General features: G+C 40.7%; 1 protein-coding gene across 8 annotated transcripts in view; it reads left to right on the top strand.

Moving 5' to 3' along the window:
• INPP5A (inositol polyphosphate-5-phosphatase A) overlaps nt 1–21,586 on the top strand; it is a 180,117-nt gene that overhangs the window by 115,900 nt on the left and 42,631 nt on the right. For all 8 annotated transcript variants that reach the window (XR_014948808.1, XR_014948809.1, XR_014948810.1 and 5 more), the window contains exon 9: nt 5,498–5,582. Coding sequence is in view for 5 of the 8 variants with exons in the window: in XM_085554916.1 (XP_085411042.1) it covers nt 5,498–5,582 (85 nt within the window). In the remaining 3 variants the exon portion in view is untranslated. The remainder of the gene's footprint in view (nt 1–5,497; nt 5,583–21,586) is intronic.

The raw sequence follows: 21,586 nt of genomic DNA on the forward strand, positions 1-21,586 counted from the left end.
TGTTGTGTGCCCACACAGCCCACACTGCCTGTGGCAGGCCTCTGGGTGCCTGGCTGTGCCAGCTTGTGCCGGGCTGCCCAGCAGTCCCAGGGCCTGGAAAGATCTCACTCTTGGGCAAAGATGTCAGTCAGTGCTGATTTTAGTGAGCTTGGAGCAAAAGAACTTGTGGTCCAGAGCTGTCCTTAGTTTGACAGTAACCAAGACGAGTGGTTTATCTTGAGAAATGATTGCTGCGCTCCGACTGAGATGTCATCTGTTCTCTGTGTGGCTGTTCATGATTTTCTTTTACTTACAAAAGGACGCTGTATGTCGGCAGTCACATTTTACTGTGAAAGCGGTCTTCGTCTTTAATTCTTCTGCATGAATAATGTAATGAAATCTAGTGATTGTGGAAATGTATTTCTTATGCCAGAAGTTGTTTGGGAAATACGGATATTCTCATACTTGCTTGAAACATTTCCTTATTACAGAAATGTGCTTATTGAATAAGATATGGTTTGGCATTTGGATTGTTTCTTCCCAAGCAGTGTGATGTGTCTCTCCTTCTCTGCCATTCATCCTGCGTGGCAGAGCTGCCACTTTTTGTTTTGTTTTGTTATTGTGGCGTTTAAAAAAACAAAACAAAACCCTTGAGTCCCTCTTTTCAGCAGTGTCAAGTCAGGATGAATTGGCCAGGAAAGCGTGTTTATAGACTGTGTGAAGAACTTTGTCTTTGTGTGGGAATGTTGGTGACACTGGTATGGCTTGCCTGAATGAACTGCGATGACGCGGCTAATAAGGTGTCCTGCTGAGTGCCGCCGCAGCCTTTCTCAGACCTCCCACTTAATGCCATTCAGCTCCAGCTCAGTGTAGCTAATTTTTCCCATTCCCTCAATTCTTTAGGCCCCCCTTACAAACAGAAAAGTCAACTTTCACACCGAGGGGAAGATAAGTGCTTTAGGAAATAATCGTGTAAACAGAATGTTACCTTCTGACCTGATGCTGATACCTTGATCTGGGACAAAACCCAGCTGGCTATTGCATTAGACATGGCTATTAAAGGAATAATGCTGCTGATCCTCCTTACAAAGTGCCCTGGGAAATGGTTTAGCCAAATCACAGTGCCTCTTGTCACACTGAATCATGTTTAGCTGTTCTCTTCCATGACCAAACTGCTGATATTTAGATGGTCCCTTGTCTTCTTTCTAGTGGCAGTATGAGTGGGGGATAAGTAGAAGAACAAGCAGAAGTTGGTGCTACTTCTGCTAGCCCTTTATTTCTTGACGAATTTAGATGCTTTGAAACATATGTACCATATTTTAAGGAGAACAGTTTGTGAAATGTCCTCAGTTGTAAAGGCTGAGTACTTTAAAATGGGAAAAGGAAATGACAAAAGGATTTTAGTGATTCCAGTAGCATGGAATTGTTTGTTTTAAAATCAGATTAACCTATTCCTTTTGATACTCAGTAGTGCAGACCAAAATGAATTGCTAGATCAGACCTCCAGGACTATCAGGGAGAAGAATCTCTGCCTTTTAGTCATTTGGGTCTTGACAGGAATTTGGCATCCAGATCTCCTAAAAGGCTTTGAAAAAAAAAAAACTTTCACAATCCTTTTAGCAAATCCTACCACTCAGACTTCGAGATCCACCATTCCATAGAAGTTATTTGACTATTCTGAATTCCGAGACCAAATGTTCTGCACTTACTTTTACTGTGGCATTTTTAAACTTTCTCTTTAGGTTTGCCAATTGCACAGGTCCATGCTCTGAGCTGGGTAACTGGGCCATCGCCGGCAGGCAAGTTTGGCTCAGTCTGAAGCTGTTCAGCTTCATGGCTCAAAGGATTTCAGCATAATTCTCCTGATGCATCCAGAATAACAGACAGGTTTTGTCAGAGTTCTTAGGGAGAAAGTGTTAGGGGACTGCTGTGCTAAAAACTGCTGAACTGTAGCAGGTCGTTTTCCTAGAAGTCCTGTTGGCAAGAGAGCAGGAACATTTCCAGGGTAGACCAAGTGACTTCTTTTCTGGCTTTGTAATTCAGTGCTGACAGCTGGTGTGAGACAGCCTTCCGTTCTTAGACCAAAATAAGAGGTAAACAGATTTATTTTGCGGCAAACAAATTGCAATAGTAATTTAACATCAATTTGTACTCTTACCAATGAAATTTAGCACTTAAAAATATTGTGAACCATAGATCTGACACATGTAAGTACGCAGCTTTAATAGCAGACCTTACTTGAAAGTTACTGTTCTTTGGATGATATATCCTTGTGCTGTTGTGTCATTCCTAAAAGCTACAGCCTGTAATCTCTTGGTGGCCCTGTATGGTCACAACCAACAGCACAATTTGCTGGGGCACTGAGAGTTTCCTTTGCTTTTGATGTAGACTTCTGAAATTCCAGTGCTTGTGGTTTCTCACAAATCGTGGCATTTTGATCCAAGAGCTGCCTACTTTGTGACAGGATTTTTAGGAGAGTTGTACAGGAATGTATCAATCTTTAAAGTCTGTTGAAGTCCTTCAGGAAAATCTGGTGGGCATCAAGTACAGGTTTTGTTTTGTTTTGTTTTTTTAATACAAGTCAGATTTGTTGCTCCACAAACTGATTCGTGGCATCATTTAAAAAAGTATTATTTAATTCGTGGGTAAAACAAAGGTACTGTTACAGCAACAAACAGTACAATAAAGTAGTGTGGATTTTGGAGCTTCCTGCTTCATTTGCAAGCAGTCTTTCTTGCTAAGAGAGTAAAAATGGTCTTCTGAGTTCTCATTTACTTGTACACTTCACCAATTATGTATCTGTGGGTTAGAATGCATAAGTGGGGAATGGAGCTTTTTTTTTTGGCTGCCCCATCCCTGACACCTTCGTTGTGCACTCTCAGTCCCGGTGAGACTCTGTGTTATACAGTACAGCATACAGCTTCTATCCAAGTCCCCCTAATGCCAGATATTATTCCTGCAATGTTGCAGAGGAAGGAAGTTTTGTTGAACTTTTCCTTACTGCTGTCTCCTTTGCCAACTTTGAGTCTGATTCTAAAAGCAGAGATGAGAAGATTAGTTCTTGTGCCATCGATTCAGGGGAATTGCAGGCACCACAGTATCAGTACCACAACAGTGAAATAAGACTAAATTTGGGAACTCAAACTAATACTGGGTCCCTGTGCCAGGATAGTCCATTACAAATGTATCTATTTACCTGAGTCATTAAGGGCAGGTATTTTTTGTGAGATATCCCTGATCGTTTAATATGTACAGATATATGCATATGCCTTGTACCACTGATGTTACTTTTATTGTATGCCTGATTTTTGTGACTTGTGAGGAGGAAATATGTCAGAAGCCACTTAAAGCAGCATTCTTGACAAGGAGCACTTGGTCTACTTCACTTTAATCTGTCTGAGACTTCTTCAGGAGAAACTGCAAGGGGAGCAACTGGTAAAAATTACCCATTTGAAAGCTGGTGTTGATTTATATGCAAATCATGTTTAAATCAAGTAATGTACAAGGCTATGGCAGTTTTAATTAATTGATTAGAGGCAGACTAATGGGCTGTGTTGTTCATCAGTAAGTGAGTCTTTTCAAGTTAATTTGGTTAGGAGGTATTTTAACTGCCTGTTTTTGGAGCAGACTGTTGATTTGGAAAGTGCAGTTTCTGCATAACACAATCACAGATATCATCCTTACAACATTACTTTGATTCAAGAGGACTTCTCTGGGCCTTGGGGTCATTTCTGCACTATCTCTCTCTTTCCATTTTTTTTAATTTTTTTTTTTTTGCCAGCAATACATGGCAGTGGGCAAAGCCAAAACTAAGATATGAACCAGGAGAGCTGGCAAAGCAAAGTCAGTTTTTCTTATGTGTAAGCTGAGTATCTGATCTAGCAGTGATAGTGCTAGAAAACTGTGGTAATGTGAACAGTTTAAATTTAAAGGGCACTGATCAAAGTAATATCATGTTCAAGTCAAGAGTGGCAGGTTTTTCTTGGTGCTGGCTGGGAGCTGACAGTAGGCAGTGTTTATTAGCAGTACCTGCTCTAATTTGTCAGCTGAGTGGAGGACTTGGAGATTTTCCTACCAGAGAAGCCTATGCGGGAGCTTTTGCTTCAGATGGCTGCTACCTTAGTTCCAATGCACATCAGTTTTTCAACAAAGTATCTATCATTCCTTACGTAACAGATGATTGTGGACTAAAAATGTGAGGTTTTTTGTAAGTCAAAAAGTAGTATCTCGTTGTAAATCTAATGTTGTATCTTTCTTAATAGCTGTAAAACATCTGAGAGAATGTAATGCATTAGAACATCTTAAGCCTTTAAAAACAAAGCTCTCTGTGCTGGGCCATGTTGTTCTAGGTGTTTTTACTGTGCATTATTTTACCCTTATTCACCTGTCTGTATGGGCTCCTTCCTCTTGCTCAGCTGAGGCTTCTGTCACTGTAGTGCTTACCTATTTATAAATATCAAGGATGTACACAACGTATTGGGTATATCTGTTCCCTTTATCTTACATATCATGCATCTAGCATATCGTAGAGTTTTTTGTGGGTTTTGACTGTGTAATTTATTTGTAGCTGTAACGTTCACTTTTCATTTATTTTATACTGTCCTCAGTTGACAGAACACTGAGTGTTTTAATTCCTGTTTTGAAATTGTGAGTCCATGGATTTCTGAACTTCAGGATCTCTGGGACTATGTAAAATTGCACAGTGTTCGGAGTACTGAGCAATTATTGTTAATGATAGATAAGCTAACAAGACAATAATCAACTTTTAATAATGGAAGATAAACTGTAATGCCTTACCTCCTTACTTAGTCCTGAGAAAAGGTTTCAGAAAAGAGTTGGTATCTTTTCTGCATCTGGGAAGGTCACCTGTTAGGTGTTAGCTATAATCTCAGGAAAAATCTGCTTTCGGCGCAGAGGAGAGCTGTATTTCAGAGAACTGCAGCGGAGCTGGGAGAACCTTGTTGTTCAGTCCTTATCAGCTGTGATAAATAATAGTTAGCACTAATACCTCACTTCTCCTACAGTCCGCAGCGTGCTAACCAACACTGATAAACGCTGTGGTCACAGTTTTATGGATGTGTAAACACAGAAACACAGAATGGAGCGTAGGTGGATTCTGAGCTTGTCACTAATTTGGGCTTCCTCAATCTTAGTTCCCACACCCAAAGCACATAGTCTTAACTTTTCACAGCTGTAGAGGACGTCCAGGATGCGCTCTGATTCCCAACTGCTCTTTTTGTGCTGTTTGTACTAACTGCCACAAACTCGCTTTCCTCCAGATTGCTCTTTCAGCCGGGCAGGGGAAGTCAAATGCATTATTTTACTGGGGTTGATGACAGAATTGCCTGAGCAAGGATGAGCGGTCCAAAAATATGGTTAATGTATTGAGATGTTTGTTCCAATATAAACTGATAGTTCTGATCATTCCAGTAAACATTTCTGAATAGTGCTTAGAAGGTCTGTGTATCTGTACATGTTCACATACATGTAAGTTAATGAGAGTTTTGTTTTTTTCCAGAATTATAGATCAGCGGTTTGAGAAAGTTTCGTATTTCGTCTTTGGAGATTTCAACTTTAGACTGGATGCCAAAGCAGTAGTAGAGGTAGGACTTTGATTTTACTTCTGTTGCAGACCCAACCAGGTTTTTATTTCTCAGACATTATTTTCCTATGGAGAAACTTAAAAGTGACTTAATGAGTTAATCTCAAAGTTGAAACTGATCTTGGCTAAGAATATTTTCAGCAAGATCATCTGACAGGTAAATAAAAACTACTGTGCTGAGAATCTGCTGTAGAAGTTAAGGAAAGCACAACTGACAGGCAGAGATTTTTCTAAGTAGTGGTGTGTAAAGAGATTATTACGTGCAGAGGGAGCTGTAAATGTGAATGGACTGGGAATGCATGCTACCTGTTCGTGATCCTGCGTAAAGAAAGGGGAAAACATGAGTACCAACCTAAACTGAGACTTCAAAACTTGACAATGCGTAGAGGAGTACCTTCCTTTGGGAGGCATGTTGGAGCTTCAGCAACAGATACCACATTGCTGTAGTATGTTGGTGACTTCTATCATATGTTGTATCTCACAGTAATGTAGTCTTTCTTACTATAATTGGCAGGGAAAAATAAGGGGAATTTCCTAAATATCTATGATAGCATTCGACTTGATAAACTCACGGAGACATTTGTGTAAACCTTTGTGCCAGTAACATCTGAGTGTGGAAGGGTGAGTGGAAGATTTGTTTAAAGCCAAAGAAAATAGAGTAAGCCTTTTTCATCATGAGTTGAGACTAGCTTGACTTCACTGCCAGAGCACTGCTCCAGGAAGCATGGGGTCAGAAATAATATCCGGGTTGAACACCATTTAATCTCATGGCTTTCTCACTTTTAATTTTCAGAGATGCTGTAGTGTCTTTTTTTGTGTCCTTGGGGTTAGGCATGTATCTACTAAGCCAGAAGCTTTTATTTTGTAAATCAGTAAGTAAGCAAGCAGCCTGCGTGTCAAAGGCTGGATGCTTCCTGTACAGGTGCAATACAGTTCTATACGTGATGGATGATTAGTCCTTCATCTGTTGAAAAATATGAGCTTGACATTATAGCATAGAGCATGTAGCCAGTAACTTCCTTCTCAGAATCCTTTATATATTGTAGTCATTTAACCAAGAAACTTGAAGTATAATTGAACTGGATTTCCAGTCAGTGATTCAGACTGCTCAGGTTCAGATGATAAGCATGTGATAAGAACTAAATGCTCTTCTCTCACACTGCTGTTACTATAGTTGTCCATGTTATAGGTAGTTTGCTTTCTAAACGTCTGTTTCTTGCTTTGCTAGTAGTGCAGTGATGTTACTGAGAATGTGTCTGTCTCAGAGAACAGCTCTACTGACTGTGATCCAGCAGAAATCTTGGACACCCCATACTGACAAAGAGCACTGCAAGGTTTTCCTACCTCACTGCCTTGAAATTTGCTGGATTGAAGCTGCAGGAAATACTTCCTTCATTACTAATAGGTTAGGACTGCTACATTTGTACCTGTGAGTTTCAAAGTAATCTGCTCCTAACAAATAGCACCAGTAACCACCAGTGATGCATACTGAGTAAATTGCACAGCTGGTGCTAAGAGTTCAGCTTTAGAACCCTGACAGCACTTTTCACCTTACGAACGCTGTGCCAGTGTCAGCTGAAGACAGACAAGCAGATAAAGTTATGTAGAAGGTGTAATTTGAAAGTGAATCAAACTTACCCATCCTTCCTAGATAAAGTTTATGCATGTGTGAGTTTATGAAGTGAGAGAATAACACATATTTCACATATTTTCTGTTGCTTTATTTGATAAGTAGTATATGTTAAATTAAACAGGACTTGACTCAGATCACAGAGTGCTGAACCCCTGGACACTGTAAGATGCTGCAAGAGATAAATGTGTTGTGGAAATGCAGACTTCAACCAAACACTAAGAATGGAATATGTCTTTAAAGGATTTCTCCCTTAAGCCACTGGTGAGGGAATCTGAGAACTGTGGAGTCCTGGCATGGTGTGCTAAATCATATGGTAAAAGTGTTACACTTATTAATTCACAATTAGTAGATAATAAATCATTAAATATAATTTCATATTTTTTAAAAATGGGAACCTTAATCTAAAGACATATTGATTTCTTTGCTAGGAAAATCCGCTTTAATGTTGTTGGGGTAATCCAAGAAAGATCAATAAAACAGGTAAAGGCTTTTGGCAATTCTGAGATCCATATATGCATTAGCAAGTATGTTGTCCAGGGGGATAAACTGGCAAGAGGGAAATAGGACATCAGTAGCATAACGGGCATAGCAAATACAATTGTTTTACAGATGATTTGAATTATAGCTTAAGCATAATTTGTAGCTTGGTGTAATGGTGTTCAGAGAAATACCTCCAGCTCAGCCTATTAAGGCATTTCATTCTGAAGCAGGTCAATGATAAGGTTCCATTTTAATCATGTTTTGTAGGGACAGTGTATGATTAGAAATAAAGGCAGTGTGAAAGGACCCAGAATCACAAAGGATTTTTTTATCCTGAAGGCTCAGGTGCTTTGAGTGCTCTGTGTGCTTTGAGTGTCTGCCAGGCATTGGTAGCACTGGAGTTTCTCCAGCAGGTCTCACTGAGTGATGTGCCATGTTGGCTTTTGGCCATGATGAAGGAGAGTGGTAGAACAGCCTCCTTCCATTTGATGGCATCAGAATTCTTATGAATCAGCTGGGTCCATTGAATCTGATGAGATTCATCCCAGCATACTGAAGAATTCTGCAGGTGTTACAGCTGAGCCTTTCTCAACACTTTATCAGAGGTCTTGTGAATTTGGTATGGTCCCACTGACTGGAAACTGGCCAACATTGTGCTGCCTTATAAGAAGACCCTAGAAATTGCAGATCTGAAAAATAGAGACCTGTTAGTTTAACTTCATTATCTGGAAAATTATGAAGATTTTCCTGTGCATAGTTGAAAGACGCATAAAGCATAACACAAGCTTCAGTCGCAGCCAACATGGGTTCATAAAAAGAAAGTCAACTTCCTGAACAGGGGCAGTGGAAAGGGACGTATTCTCCTTCTGTTCTCCCTCATATGTAGTGACAAGACGCTCGGGAATGGCTCAGAGCTGTGCATTGGACATTAAGGGTGGACAGGCTTTGGAATAGGCTTTCTAGAAAGATAGCTTGTGCCCCTTGCCTATAATAGAGGGATTTTCACAGCATTTCCCAGAAACATTAATTTGTTCCATGTCTGTGTGTAGAAGACAGTTCCCCTGTGTTTGTTCAGGAAATGGTGCTCTCTGCAGTACAGATAGGTCACAGTAAGCTTCATGGTTATCAGAAACACATTGCAAATTTATACAATAGTGTGTGTGACAAAAGTAGTTCTTCTATTGTTGGAAAATTATCTTTTCTAATTGAAAGATTTGATGAGGCTTGATGGAAATCTCTAGCAGCACAAGGTGTGCTGGAGGCTGAAGTTGAATAATAGTCTAGAAATGCAGAAGTCATTATAAGTTAGTGTTTTGGCTCTTCAAAAAGTAATACAGTAACTGCTGGAAGTTTCTGAAATCAATCAAGATTATTTGGCTATCAGATTAATAAAATTAGGATACTACAATCTCAAAAACAGTGGAAGGATAAGAAGGGAACTTAATGTTTCTGGAGAGATAACTGAGGGATTTTATTACAGAGAAATGAAGAGAATAGATTCTATTTGTTTGATAGGAGAAATAAAAAGAAATTAAGTTAGTATGACAGAATGAAATGTCTCACTAAAGGCAGTGAGTTAATTCTCTCCCATCAGTCTCTGTGACCAAGCAGCAGCTCATCACCTGCTGTGGGCACTGCAGGCAGCAGCACATCCCACTGCAGTGGGTGCCAGGACACTCAGATCTCTGCTTTTAGCATTTTCAGATACACATGTATTTTTTAAATGGGAAGAGCCGATGAGCATCTAGTATTTTCTGTCAGCTCTAGAAACACTTATTAGTCTTAATGTGAAGGCAGAGTTAGTCCCACACATCTCTCCTTGTCTCTTAATTCACATGGAATCTATAGAAGTGCAAGTGGGAAGGTTGTGACCTCGGCGGTAAATCTGTAGGGCTGCCTTACACGCTGGCAGCCCATGCAGCCTGTCATTTTCTGTCTTTGGCATGCAGGGTTGTCCCTTTACCCTTTGTGTGTTAGAGCAGATGTTTATAAAGGAGGGAGTTTCATTCTTACTGGCCTGGCCACTTTGCTGGAACTTGGTGGTTGAGCAGAGCATCAGGGAAAGGAGCTGTCTCCGTTGGGGGACATCAGTCAAGAGCATCGCAGTGCACAGCCCCAGTCAGGGCTGTTAGTAGAGACAGTAATTCCTTCTGCTCTGTAATGCGTGGTGAGAGGCTGCTTACCAGTGCTGCTTCATTGAAATCACCCTTCGAGTATTAGATGGGTCTCCCCCTAGCAGAAGTATTTTTTGCTGTCAGCTGCCCACAGGAACAGTCTGTATTAATCTTTCAGAATTACTCTATTTCTATTTAAAACAAACAACAACAACAAAACAGTTATCCTCTGAAATTCTGGCTGTACATCTTCCTAATCCCATTTGTCTGGTTTAGGACAGTCTTGTTTTGATGTTTTGGAAGTCTCTTGAAGTTCCTCATACTTTCAAGAAAAGAATAGTTGTGTGCTCCCCAGTTCCAAGAACTATAATGAAGCTGTGTGCAGACATAGGGGAAAAACATATTGATGATAAAATTCATTGGCTCACAGTAAACCATAACCTTCACTCACATCCAGAAAAAACTTTTTGTTTTTCCCTCACTGAAGGACATCCTGTGAGGGCTGACAGCAACTTGGTATCTGGAGAGGGAGAAAATATGTTGCTCATTAGAGGTGTTTAGATGACTACAGTTGAGTCACACAGAATCAGAGTCACAGAATGACCCGGGTTGGGACCTCAAGGATCATGTAGTTCCAACCCCCCTGCCCAGCAGGGCCACCAAACATACACCTTTACTAGATCTGGTTGCCCAGGGCCCCGTCCAACCTGGTCTTGAACACCTCCAAGGACGGGGCATCCACAACCTCCCTGGGCAGCCTGTTCCAGGGCCTAACCACTCTCCTAGTGAAGAGCTTCCCCCTAACATCCAACCTAAATCTTCCCTCTTTTAACTTAAAACCATTTCCCCGTGTCCTGCTATTGTCAGCCCTTTCCAAGAGTTTACTCCCCTCCTGGGTGTAAGTTCCCTTCGGGTATTGAAAGGCTGCAGTGAGGTCACCCCACAGCCTTCTCTTCTCCAGGCTGAACAAAGTCAGTTGGAAGTACTGATGCAATAAAAGTTGTCAACAGTTAAGAAACTTATTTCTACCCATTGTAGGTTTACATCAGTGCTCATAAGTCAGATTTTTCTCTTTCCACTTCTGCAACAACTGGAACTGATTGCTGCATCTTTTTAGACTAATAATGGTGTTATTTCACACACCATGAAACACTGCAGTTTTGCCTCAAAATGGCTCAAAGACTGATTCATAGAGAAAAAGCTCTCTTGCATATTTCTGAGATATGTATCTTTTGGCTGATTCTTGCATTGAAGAATCCTTCATTGTGATGATAAAATGCAAAGCCTCTTCCTGTAGCTTTTACAGCAGTACAAAATAAAAAGGCACAGGTATCCTATCTGAAGCAGACTATGACAAGTATATCCCTTTTTATGAAAGCAACAGATTAGTGAAAGCTTGATGAAATACGACTAAACCAAGACTATCCAAACTTCATTATGTCCTATTGAATCTTCAGAAAGCTAAGAAAGGCTTCTAATAGGGTGCTGCAAATCATGCAAAGGAGCCCTTTTATTCCTATGAAAGGAATTGTTTCTTGTATCCTTTAATCAGTGTGTTCTTTGCTCCGTAGTGGCTGTCAGTTTAAACTGTAGCAGGATTCCCTTCTTCCTTTAGTGAAGTGATTCTGAGCCTCCCTTGCAAAAAGAAAAACAGCGTTGCTTTAACTTGTATTTCATGAAATAAATTATTCTTAGTAGCTTCCAAAATTCAGGTCCTGTTTTTATTCCAGTTAGAAATTTTCCCAGTATGCTGGATTCTTTTTATCTCCTTGCGTAGGTCATTGTAGATTACATTGTCTCATAAAGATTTTAACTTTCATTACAAGCTAACTGATACTAGAACATGGGGAGACAGTATTGTGTGGAATGAAAAAGTAATAAAGATTTATTAAATTAAAATGCATAAAACTCAGGGTCTAATAAGGACAGTTTTATTAATGAATGTAAATTGCAGCAACCCATCTGAGGCACCTGCTAAATGTTCATTATAAATTACTCTCATAGACATTGTGATGAGTTTCATATTGTAGCCAGACTTATAAAAGCATGCAGATTGCTTCCCCAAGGGACTGTATATTTACTTAACAGTGTAGTTAATTGCAATTATTTATTTTCCAGTGATCGCAAATGGCTTCTGCATTAAAGATGTATGTGGCTATTAGGAATTATTCAATTACCTCTCTTTTTCTCAGTAATCTAAGTCAAACCTGAGCTTGGATTCCCAGAGGTAGGTCAGTAGTGTATTAACTCAGTATGTTCCTTAGCTTTCTGCTGGGGCCATAACACTGTAGTCTTAAGTCCTCTCAGCAGACCTCGCTTGAGAAATACTGATTACGCGTCACTCCAGCTGATTTTTTGACATCTCCAGTTCCGTACTGATGCTGCCACACTTACTGGTAAGATTCATAGGAGGTTAATTAAATCCATCTTCAAAACAACAAGGGGCCAATGAGCCATATCCTCATTGCAATAGTAAATTAAATGATGCAATTGTTTCTACTTCCATCACGGATAAGGGGAGTGATGAGTGAATGAATTGTTCTCTGGCTGCCTCCTCTGGGGCCCTAGAGGGTCTAGTAGCATGTGGTCGTAAACCTGCTTTTAATTTGTGGCTACAGGAAAAGATGACACTGTTATCAGCAGACAGAGGTCTCGCACAGCATCACAATGTGAAAGATGGCAGTGTTTAAAAACTAAAAGGAACTCTATTCCCAGCAGGGCCTAGCAGCTCCTCCTGTTTCACATGCAAATTAATACAAACATGGTTACAGAGCAGAACAGAAAAGATGATACGTTGATCAAATTTGGCACTGCTTGGGCCATAATTAAAATGTACACAAATTAAATACAATTATCTTGTGCTTTCTAATAGGGCTGAGCGTCATTAAACTAATTAATAATGCAGTCTATGAGCTCGGCTCCACTGCTGTGATTGTTCAGAGTGTATGTTTTATGCCTTGCGTGGCAGCAACTGGCAGCTGGGAGACTCAGCTGGCACCGACTGACAGCGAGTGACAGCAGTACCAGCAGCGCCCGTCTCCACGCAGCCCGGGACGGAGCTGGCTGCTGCCACACCTGCCATTCATCACCTAGCTGACAGTGATGCTGATGGATGGTGTTTTGGGTGCATGAAACCCTTTTATTTTTCACTGGCTGCTGGTTACTGCCTGGAATGTACCTGCCAACCCCTGGGCCAATTTTGGAAAGTGGGCGTTTCTGAGGACAAACTCTTGTTTCTGAATGGCTTAAGTTCATAGATCTGTCCTATATACTAAGTGAGAGGAGAACGTGGAGGAGAAAAAGGAAATTCCTGGAGAACACGCAACTTTTGTGTAGCAGATGCCATCAGCACAAGGAGTGATGCTCCTGACCAGGCAGCCAGGCTCACCCACAGGGAAATGTGACGGCATTACTCAGGCTGGCTCCTTCACAAGGCCAAAGCTTTATGCATATTCACATAGGAAAAACTCTCTTCAACAGAATGCAAGATCCCAGGTATCCATTCCAAGTTTCCAAGGTTTTACAGTGTTCATCTGTCTAATGTGAATGCTGGACATTTTAACAGAACTTTTTAACGGAAGTTGAAAGAAAGTGCATTCGTGTAGTGACATCCTGGTAAGAGCAAGCTCTGTGTTTGGTCTGCACTCATAGCATTTCCTTCTGGGCTCGCTCAAACATCTGCACAGCGTAAAGGGGATGGAGTGACCCAGGAATGATGTTGTTCAGGCAAGTAATAGTTTGGCCCCAACTAATGGCAATCGCATCTCTCCAATGAGTAGCAAAGTTTGATCTGGAGAGTGCAGCCCTGTTAGCAGGGATTGTGGATTGTGCCTGTGGAGTCCCAGTGAAATGTGGGTGCTTTGGAGGTGGGTGTTCTCTGTGTTCATCTTTTCATCTTTTCTGACTCCATAAACATGCCCTGTGTTGTCAGGTGGTTCAGGTAACCAGTGTGTAGTAAATTGCTTTATTTTAAACTTTGTCTCTGAGGCTCAGGAGATGAGATCAACTGCAGTTTTAAATGCTCCACTCACTCAAAAGCCATTTGCTTTGGCTACTTGCAAAAAAGGCGGAGGGGCAGAGGTGATGCTGGGGCCGTGCCCACTTCCCACGTGTCCTGCCTGAAGATTGAAGGACCATTAATAGTATATCTTGTATGATCTGTGTCTCTGACATAACATTACTTTCATCTTGGTAGCAGTACTACAGTGGTTCTGTACCCCCTGCACTATGTGAAACTTCTGTTAAATTCACAGTCTAGCCATGGAAATTGAATCAGTTCCTTCCTCTGCCAAGCCCTGCAAACAAGCTTTCTAGGTGGAGTGGAGGGAAAGGGCAGAGGCAGTTACAAATTATGGGCAGTGACATTAACTCTTGTGAAAAATTTAGCATCAAATAGTATATAGAGCAATGAAAGGCTTTCACAAAACTCAATGACACCATAATTTAATATGCAGAGCCCTTAATGGGTTAAAGTGAATTTTATGAAAAGAGATTATAGGATCTTTATCACATGTTGTTTATCTGATCAACAGTTAACAATTTAAGACAGCATTATTCTAGTAAAAAGAAGATTTGTTTCAGATACTGACATAAACATCCCCTCATAATAGTGGCTTTTCATTTACTGCATTGAAACGTACCATAAGCTTAAAGGCACAACAGCTTCTTTGTGTGTCTCAATAATGCCTGTCCAGAGTGATGTCAGTCAATTTTTGACCTATACAGTCTGATGTTATTCTCAGCGCTCATATAATAGATTTTTTTTTCTTTAAATGAGTAAAGAGTACACCAACAAGAGATGTCATGTTCCTTTATGGTGTCTTCCTCTGGAAGAACAGGGTAGACTACCTGCATGGGCATTTTGGGAAGGATGTTAAGATATTTCCTCTGGGTCCTACTAGCTCTTGCTGGTTTTGGGTTTTGTTTGCTTGTTTGTTTTTTGCGTGTCACTGGGTAGATAGAGGATCACTTCTCTGTTGCTGACTTCCCAAATGCTTTTGTAATTTTCTGTTCCAGTGGAATAAATAAATATGAACACTTACACCAAAAGTTTTAACAGAAGTTGAAAGAAAGTACATTCGCAAAGTGGCATCCTGGAAAGAGGAAGTTCTGAGTTTAGTCTCCATTATAACACCTTGGAGCCCCATAGAATAGCACTCAGAAAGCAGATGAAGGGATTGTCTGCATGTTTGTGCTTCCTGGAAATTACTCCTCCAGTGCAGAAAGGGCCAGGCTGACCAGGAAGCACCCAGGGCCGCAAGTGAAGGGACACCATGGTGCCCTGTGGGTGCAGAGTGGTGGCAGTCCCTTACTGCTGTGTGTTTTTTGGGTGATGTAGTCCTGGTGGCACTGCCATGAGCTCCCCTTAGATGTCTCCTGATGTAGCTTCTGCTGCTGTTCTGTGTCCTTCAGCATGAGCCATACACCTACCACAGAAAACAGCACTGTACAAATCAGTCAGTACTAGCTCAAAGTCAAGTAACGTGCTAAATATTTGAGTGGCAGAAATTGGCCTTAATTAAGCCAAAGTTCCAATATATACCAGACATTTAAGTTAGAGATTGCTAAGGTGGGATGGAAATTTGTTTTTTCTTTCCGTTTATGGGGTATTTTACATTATTTAAAGTGAATACAGATGGTAATTGTTGATCTGGTGGCTTTTATTGATTTAATTCAAGAGGCAGCTTCACTTCCACCTCCTGCACACACCTTAAAATATATGCATTTTATATAACACCTTATAATATATGCATTATGAAGACTGCAATACAACATCTTCGGCAAATCACTATCAGGACAGAGTTATGTTGTGCAAATACTGACTGCAGAGTAATTCTAGAAAACAATGACAAATCATAGGAGCTGGGATAGACAAAATCCTGGCTGCAATTCTGTTGTAGTGAGTCTCTAAAGAAGTCTCAAAGTTACCTGATATTGCATATTGTATTCACTTCAGCAAATAGTTTGAATTGACCCACTTGCCATCAGAACATGTTAAAAACCTGCGACCATTGGAATAAAAGAGCTATTTTTGCCAATTATTTCTTGCAGTTGACCATTTGGCTTGATTTTTTGCCAGTAACTGCTACCATTATCTTTGTTCCGGCTTCTGATAACTTCCTTAGAGCTAAAATAAAATTTGCATCGAAGCCTGTAATGTTTCGGTATTTAAAGTGAGCGGCTCTGTGCCTAATTTATTGTGGTTTTGTAATGGTAATTTTAAAATCCGTTAATACTGGCAGCTGAATTTCCTGCACATTGATTATCTTTCCAAGAAGTTAAAGGATGTCTTTCAGGAAGTAAAACATGTTACAGTTAGTTCGAATCACGCTTGCTGCCTCGTTGATCCTGTTCTGAAATCAAATGGTTAGTGATAGTTCACTACCACAGTGTACAACTGGTACTACATCTTTAACATTCATCAAGAAAAGATCTTTTAAATACCGTTCAAAACCCTGCTGTTTTTATTTATCGCTTTGATACGTACGAAGATAGCCCAAAAGTCTGGAATAACGTGAGTATCCTCTACGCAGATGTGACCATTTCTTATTTGGTGGTGGAGGTTTATCACCTGTCATTCTCTTTCCTTTAGTTGGGAGATGCATTTTCTATGACTTTTGGAGCAGTGTCACTATTTTACTGTGTTTAACCAGTTCCATTTAGAAAGTAGAATTGAGAGGAATATGAGAGGAATAGACTCATACTTGTAGTTAAGGGTACAAGAAGAAAGGAGGGGAGCATTGAGTAAGGGTCTCATTTACTTGAAAGCTTGTTATATAGACATTAATTTCGGGCAGATTAACTGAAGAGATGCTAGTGATCAAAGAACTGAAAGGTATAAGGTAGTCAGAAATTATGACCGACCAAGAAAGTTTGTAATGCAGTTAACAATTTGGGTGAAAATGATAATGAATTGATCACATGGCAAAGCAAGTTTGTTGAAAACGTTATTTAACTTTGTGTTTGGCTCCGTTTGCATGCATTGGAGCACTGAAGAGACAACAGTAGTAAGAACAGTACAGATGGAATTACTGAAGGCAAACAGCTCCTCTGACAGTACCATCTTTAATTAAAAAAAAAACATAAAGCACTAACTGTGAATTTGATTTCACATGTGGTTGCAGAGCTGGTATAATGAAGGCCTGAATGCCAAAGAGGAACTATTTTTGCAGGTAGCATAAAGTTAGCTGTGCAAACCTTAGACTTGTATTACATTAACCAGAACTGCCCCGGTTGTTGGACCAAAGATGATTTTCCAGGAGTTTGTTGTTAGAAAATTGTAGTCTCCATAGTCTTCTGTATTTATAACAATGATCCTAATCCTGTCCTGGATACCATTTAGAAAGTGGTGGAAGGAAGTTTCAAATGAAAAATCATGCATGAGAAATCAGCCACGAGTGATTAACGGGAGGTTCCTTTCTTAAATGACTGAGGAATTGATGGATACTCGGTGTTCTACAGAGAGCTAATGTCTTTCTGAAGATTTGTTCTGATCAAAGAGATGCAGTTTGCTTCAGATCAGGAAGAAGTTGGTCAGTGTAGTGGTCTGTGATTTGTACAATTAGAAAAGAGAAAGGCACAGTCGCTTTTGGCTGAAGATTTGCCTAATAATTTCTTCAAACTTGCTAAGCAGACTTTAGAAACCTTCTGTCTCAGGCATCCTTTTCATTAGAATTATTTCTTCTGATTTTTACATTGCTGACATAAGATACCATTTGTTTATTTCTTTATCATGTGTATCTGATAGATGCTAATAACTAACAAGTTCAATCTGCACCTGACTCCAGACAGCTGATGGAGCATTTCTTTCAGTTATCCACTATAGTCTCGTTGCAGACAATTAATAGGTAAAATCTATGCAAATGTGCAGAGTTCAAGTGAGGGCTATCCTGAACAGGACTTAAGCTATGCACCCGCCTTTGTGCCAATTTTTTCACAGTTTTTTTCTCCTGTAATGAATACATGTATTTTGTGCATTGGAGCATGGCACCAGCCCTTTTGGATGGCAGACTCTTCAAGAAAGAGGAAGAGAGTTTCAATCACAAAAGCAGAAACTTCAGTCAGAGAAGTGATTCTGCACTTTGTTTCGTTTGTAAATGGTGTATATTGGCTTTTGTGAAACAGAACCCGAGTCCGATTCAGGACAGCGCTTCATAGATTCTTTACGTGGGTCTTTTTGAGTCTGAAATAGTGCACATGAAAAGAGGAGGTTGAACATAATTTGTCCGAAGAGGTAGTCTAAGACTTTTTCCTATCAAGGTTCTTTCAGCATATTCCTCTTTGTTGAGCTATAAGCAGCTTTTAAAATAATGGCATTAGCCTATATTTTAGGACTTCACTGGGTATTTTCAGCTAAGATGATTAGTTGCAAGAAACAAAAATACGTGCTTTGTAGCCTTTTAATGAATATGGGAGACTTGTAAACTAAGATGCGATTTGAGCAATTTGTAGATCTCAAAACAAGCTGTGGAGTTCATTGAAAGGAGAAAAATGCATCATTGAAATTCATGGTGCCACTTTTTCTTTGCCAAGATTTATCATTGAAAGCCATATTGCCTTCCCTTTGCCTTTATTTAAAGCTCTTCAATACATTGTTTTTGAGGACCATTTCTTTTACAAGCTTTTCCTTTCAGCTTGTTCAGGGTATCAGGTCCTACGAACATCTGTTTGTAGCTAAAATCAGCCAGGACCCGGACTGTATCCTGCCTCCCCACTCCCTTTTGTTCCCAAAGGCTATTGTTTCCGATTTCATGCTATCAGAGGGGCTGCATGTTTTCCTGTGTGAAGTTGTCAGAGAGATAAAAGCGCAGGAGCAGGGTCACATTTCGAGGGATGGGCATGAAAAATTGGTAAAATGTATCTTGAAGGCCACCCACAGGACTTGCATGAAGAAATTCAGAAATGGAGAGCAGAATTTTAAGTTTAAAACCATGCAAATTGCAGAGCAGAAGAAATAGTGGTCAAATAAGCATTGAACTGGTAGAGTTGCTCGGTCACATTTATGCCTATCTTAACTCTTGAGTTAACTCTTGACTCTTGAGTCTCCAACTCAGCTTTCCTAAACAGAAAATAGCGTCATCTTCAATGCAGTGCGTGCTTGTGTCTTTTCAGGATTGAAATGAAATGCTAGAAGATTGAAAATAAGTGTTACACGATCAGTCACCATTATAAATGCCCTGGGGAAAATAGAAACATTTCTGAAGGTGTCTACCTGCCCAAAATTATCAAGATGCTACCAGGCCTGCAAAGGTTAAAATAAGGATGATGATGATGGATGGGCAACTAGGAATAGTGAGCTTCATTAACTTAATGGAATACATTGAGGGGAAAGAAAGCGCAGTACTGTGCTTAGAACTGTGGCCGTGGATTGTGGTGCTGTGCACCCTGATTTGCTCGCGAATTCCAGAAGCAGCACCCCGGGTTTAACTGCTGCAGAAGTGATGCAGTCAGTGGCAGGAGTAGAGCAGTTAAATGTGAGGCTGGTTTAGAGGTTTAATGGAGCATCCTCTCACAGTTGGCCATTAACACATCAGTAAGAGTTGAGACGCATCTCTCTGAAAGTAGTGAGAAGCCAGGAGGTAGTTCTGATCAACCTTAACATAGTATCAGTGAAACTAAGGTCTTGCTGGTTCATGTATCACATGGTTGTGATTGCTTTCATCTAGACATAAATAAAGGAAATGGTTTTAATAGTATTGTTCCAGGTCAGTGATTTAATAAAATGGTTGCTTTTATTTTAGGTACTCGTAATGACCATTTTGTTAAAGAGTGCAGCAAGAAAACAGATGAGATATGTAAGCTGTATTTTGCCCATCCCTTATCTATCATTTTTCCCCAACGATGGATGATGGATACCACCCAAGGCATTACTTACTGCCAGAAGGCTTCCAGTGTAGTGAATGACGTACAGTATGCAAGTCAGTGCTCTGCTGGAATTTTAGGGGAATTTATTTTTTTCCTGTAGCTTTCATCAATGATAAAGTCAGATTTTTTTCTTAAATGCAGGAATGATTTGCAGTTTCATGTAAGACGTTAAATGGATTTGTGTTGAATTTTGCAACATTGGCTTTGGAAATTCAGGGGGGACAGTAATACAGAGATCTTTTGTATTTCTGTATATTTCAGGGGAAAAAGAGAAGAACTAAGTATGTTTTAAAGGTGCGGTAGCAGCTGAATTTATATCCTTTCAGTAACAGTTTTGGAGTTGAATGTGTTAATAAATAGAAAAAGAAGGAAGCAACAGGTTAAGAAAACTCTGCCAAGTGTTTAACCGTTCTGTAGGTGGACACAATGAAGAGAGCGCCGCATGTATCTAGCTGTGAGTATCACAGATCATTCACCCCTTGTGTTAGCTGCTGGCAGCTCAGGGTGGGCTCCTGGTCCTGCTGCAGGAGCCGCTGCTGGGCCGGGTTCTGTGCATGTGTCCTGGCACTAAGTGCTCTCCCTGGGGCTGTGGGGCTGCGTCCCACCTGCCGGGCTGCTGCTGGGATAGCAAGGGCTGCTGAGGGCTGTGCAGCCCAGCCTGGGCAGCGTGTGTCAGGAGGCAGCTCTGCAGAAGCCACACAGGCACCATTTTGGTTTTAGGGGGAAGAGTGATTCTACTTCTATTATTGTCAGTGTGCTGACAAACATACTGCTATGTCTCGCATTGCACTGGAGGTTTCGGAGAGGAATTTCAGTGTTTGTTGTGAGCACTGCTGGTAATGTCCCTTTCTGGTCCGATGAGTTTGCGTGCTTTTTGAAATCGTAGTATTCTGATACCAGGAGTTTTACCTGCCTGATTTGGGATGGGTAATGATGAGAATGGGCGTCATCTCAAAGGGAAGAAGAGTAAAAATTAATAGCACATCTTAACATCCAGTGCAATATCTCCTCTTTTTCTGACCAAAGTGAGTGAGAAAGGCCTCTACGGAGGAAATAAAGAAGAAGTTATTACAGCTCTCACTTTTTGTGGCATATGAAAAAGCTTTCTGTATGTTAAACAGTCTTGTGGACATCTGGCATGATTGGTTTTAATCTGCTGACTAAAAAGTCAGGATTAAATCTTGCTTTACACCTCTTTGTATTGCAGTCAGTAAAGTGACAGAGCTGCACTGAAACAATGGCACTACTTATTCCACCCAATATGCCATGTGGTAGATCGCCCCTTTTTCAGCACCACTTCTCTGCAAAGACAATGCAGCATCTGGTGGGGTTTTCCTGTGTCCAAGATATTTTTTGTCAGTAATTTCACTCAGCCGCCCTGCTTAGCTCTCCCCTGGTGCTACTTTTTGAGATGGGGTTTGCCAAACTCAGTGGCAAGAGGTCAGGAGGCCAAAGTGATGAATTTTTATGTGCCTGTTCCTTGTGTTTCTGCTCAGTCATGATTCTTTGCGCGCTGTACTGCCTCTGAAAGGGAGCCACAGCCAGCAATTTGTCCTCCTGGGCCGCAGAGAATGGGGCGGCAGATGAGTTAAAGCAGCATGTATAACTCGGGACAGAGACGCACACAAATGTTGTCTTATGGCAGAACAGAACACTCCTGTCACCATTCAGTGCAAGAGGTGCTGGGGAGATTTGTGGCCTGTTGGCTTTCGATCAAGTGACAAATGAATTTAACAGCACTTAAAGACACAGGGAAAAGAATAGCACTTTTCCAACCCACACACAGCTGTTAGCCTCAAAATTATGTCACATTAACACTTTTGAACCTGTGTTATTCCTTCTGTCTGCATAACTGAGATTTTTGTGTATTTCTCCTGTGCTGCTTTAAGGGAAAGCACTCTGCGTGTGTTTCAG

Source organism: Coturnix japonica, chromosome 8 (assembly GCF_054131305.1).
Source record: "Coturnix japonica strain WE chromosome 8, WE-NBRP24, whole genome shotgun sequence".
NCBI classification, from domain to species: Eukaryota; Metazoa; Chordata; class Aves; order Galliformes; family Phasianidae; genus Coturnix; species Coturnix japonica.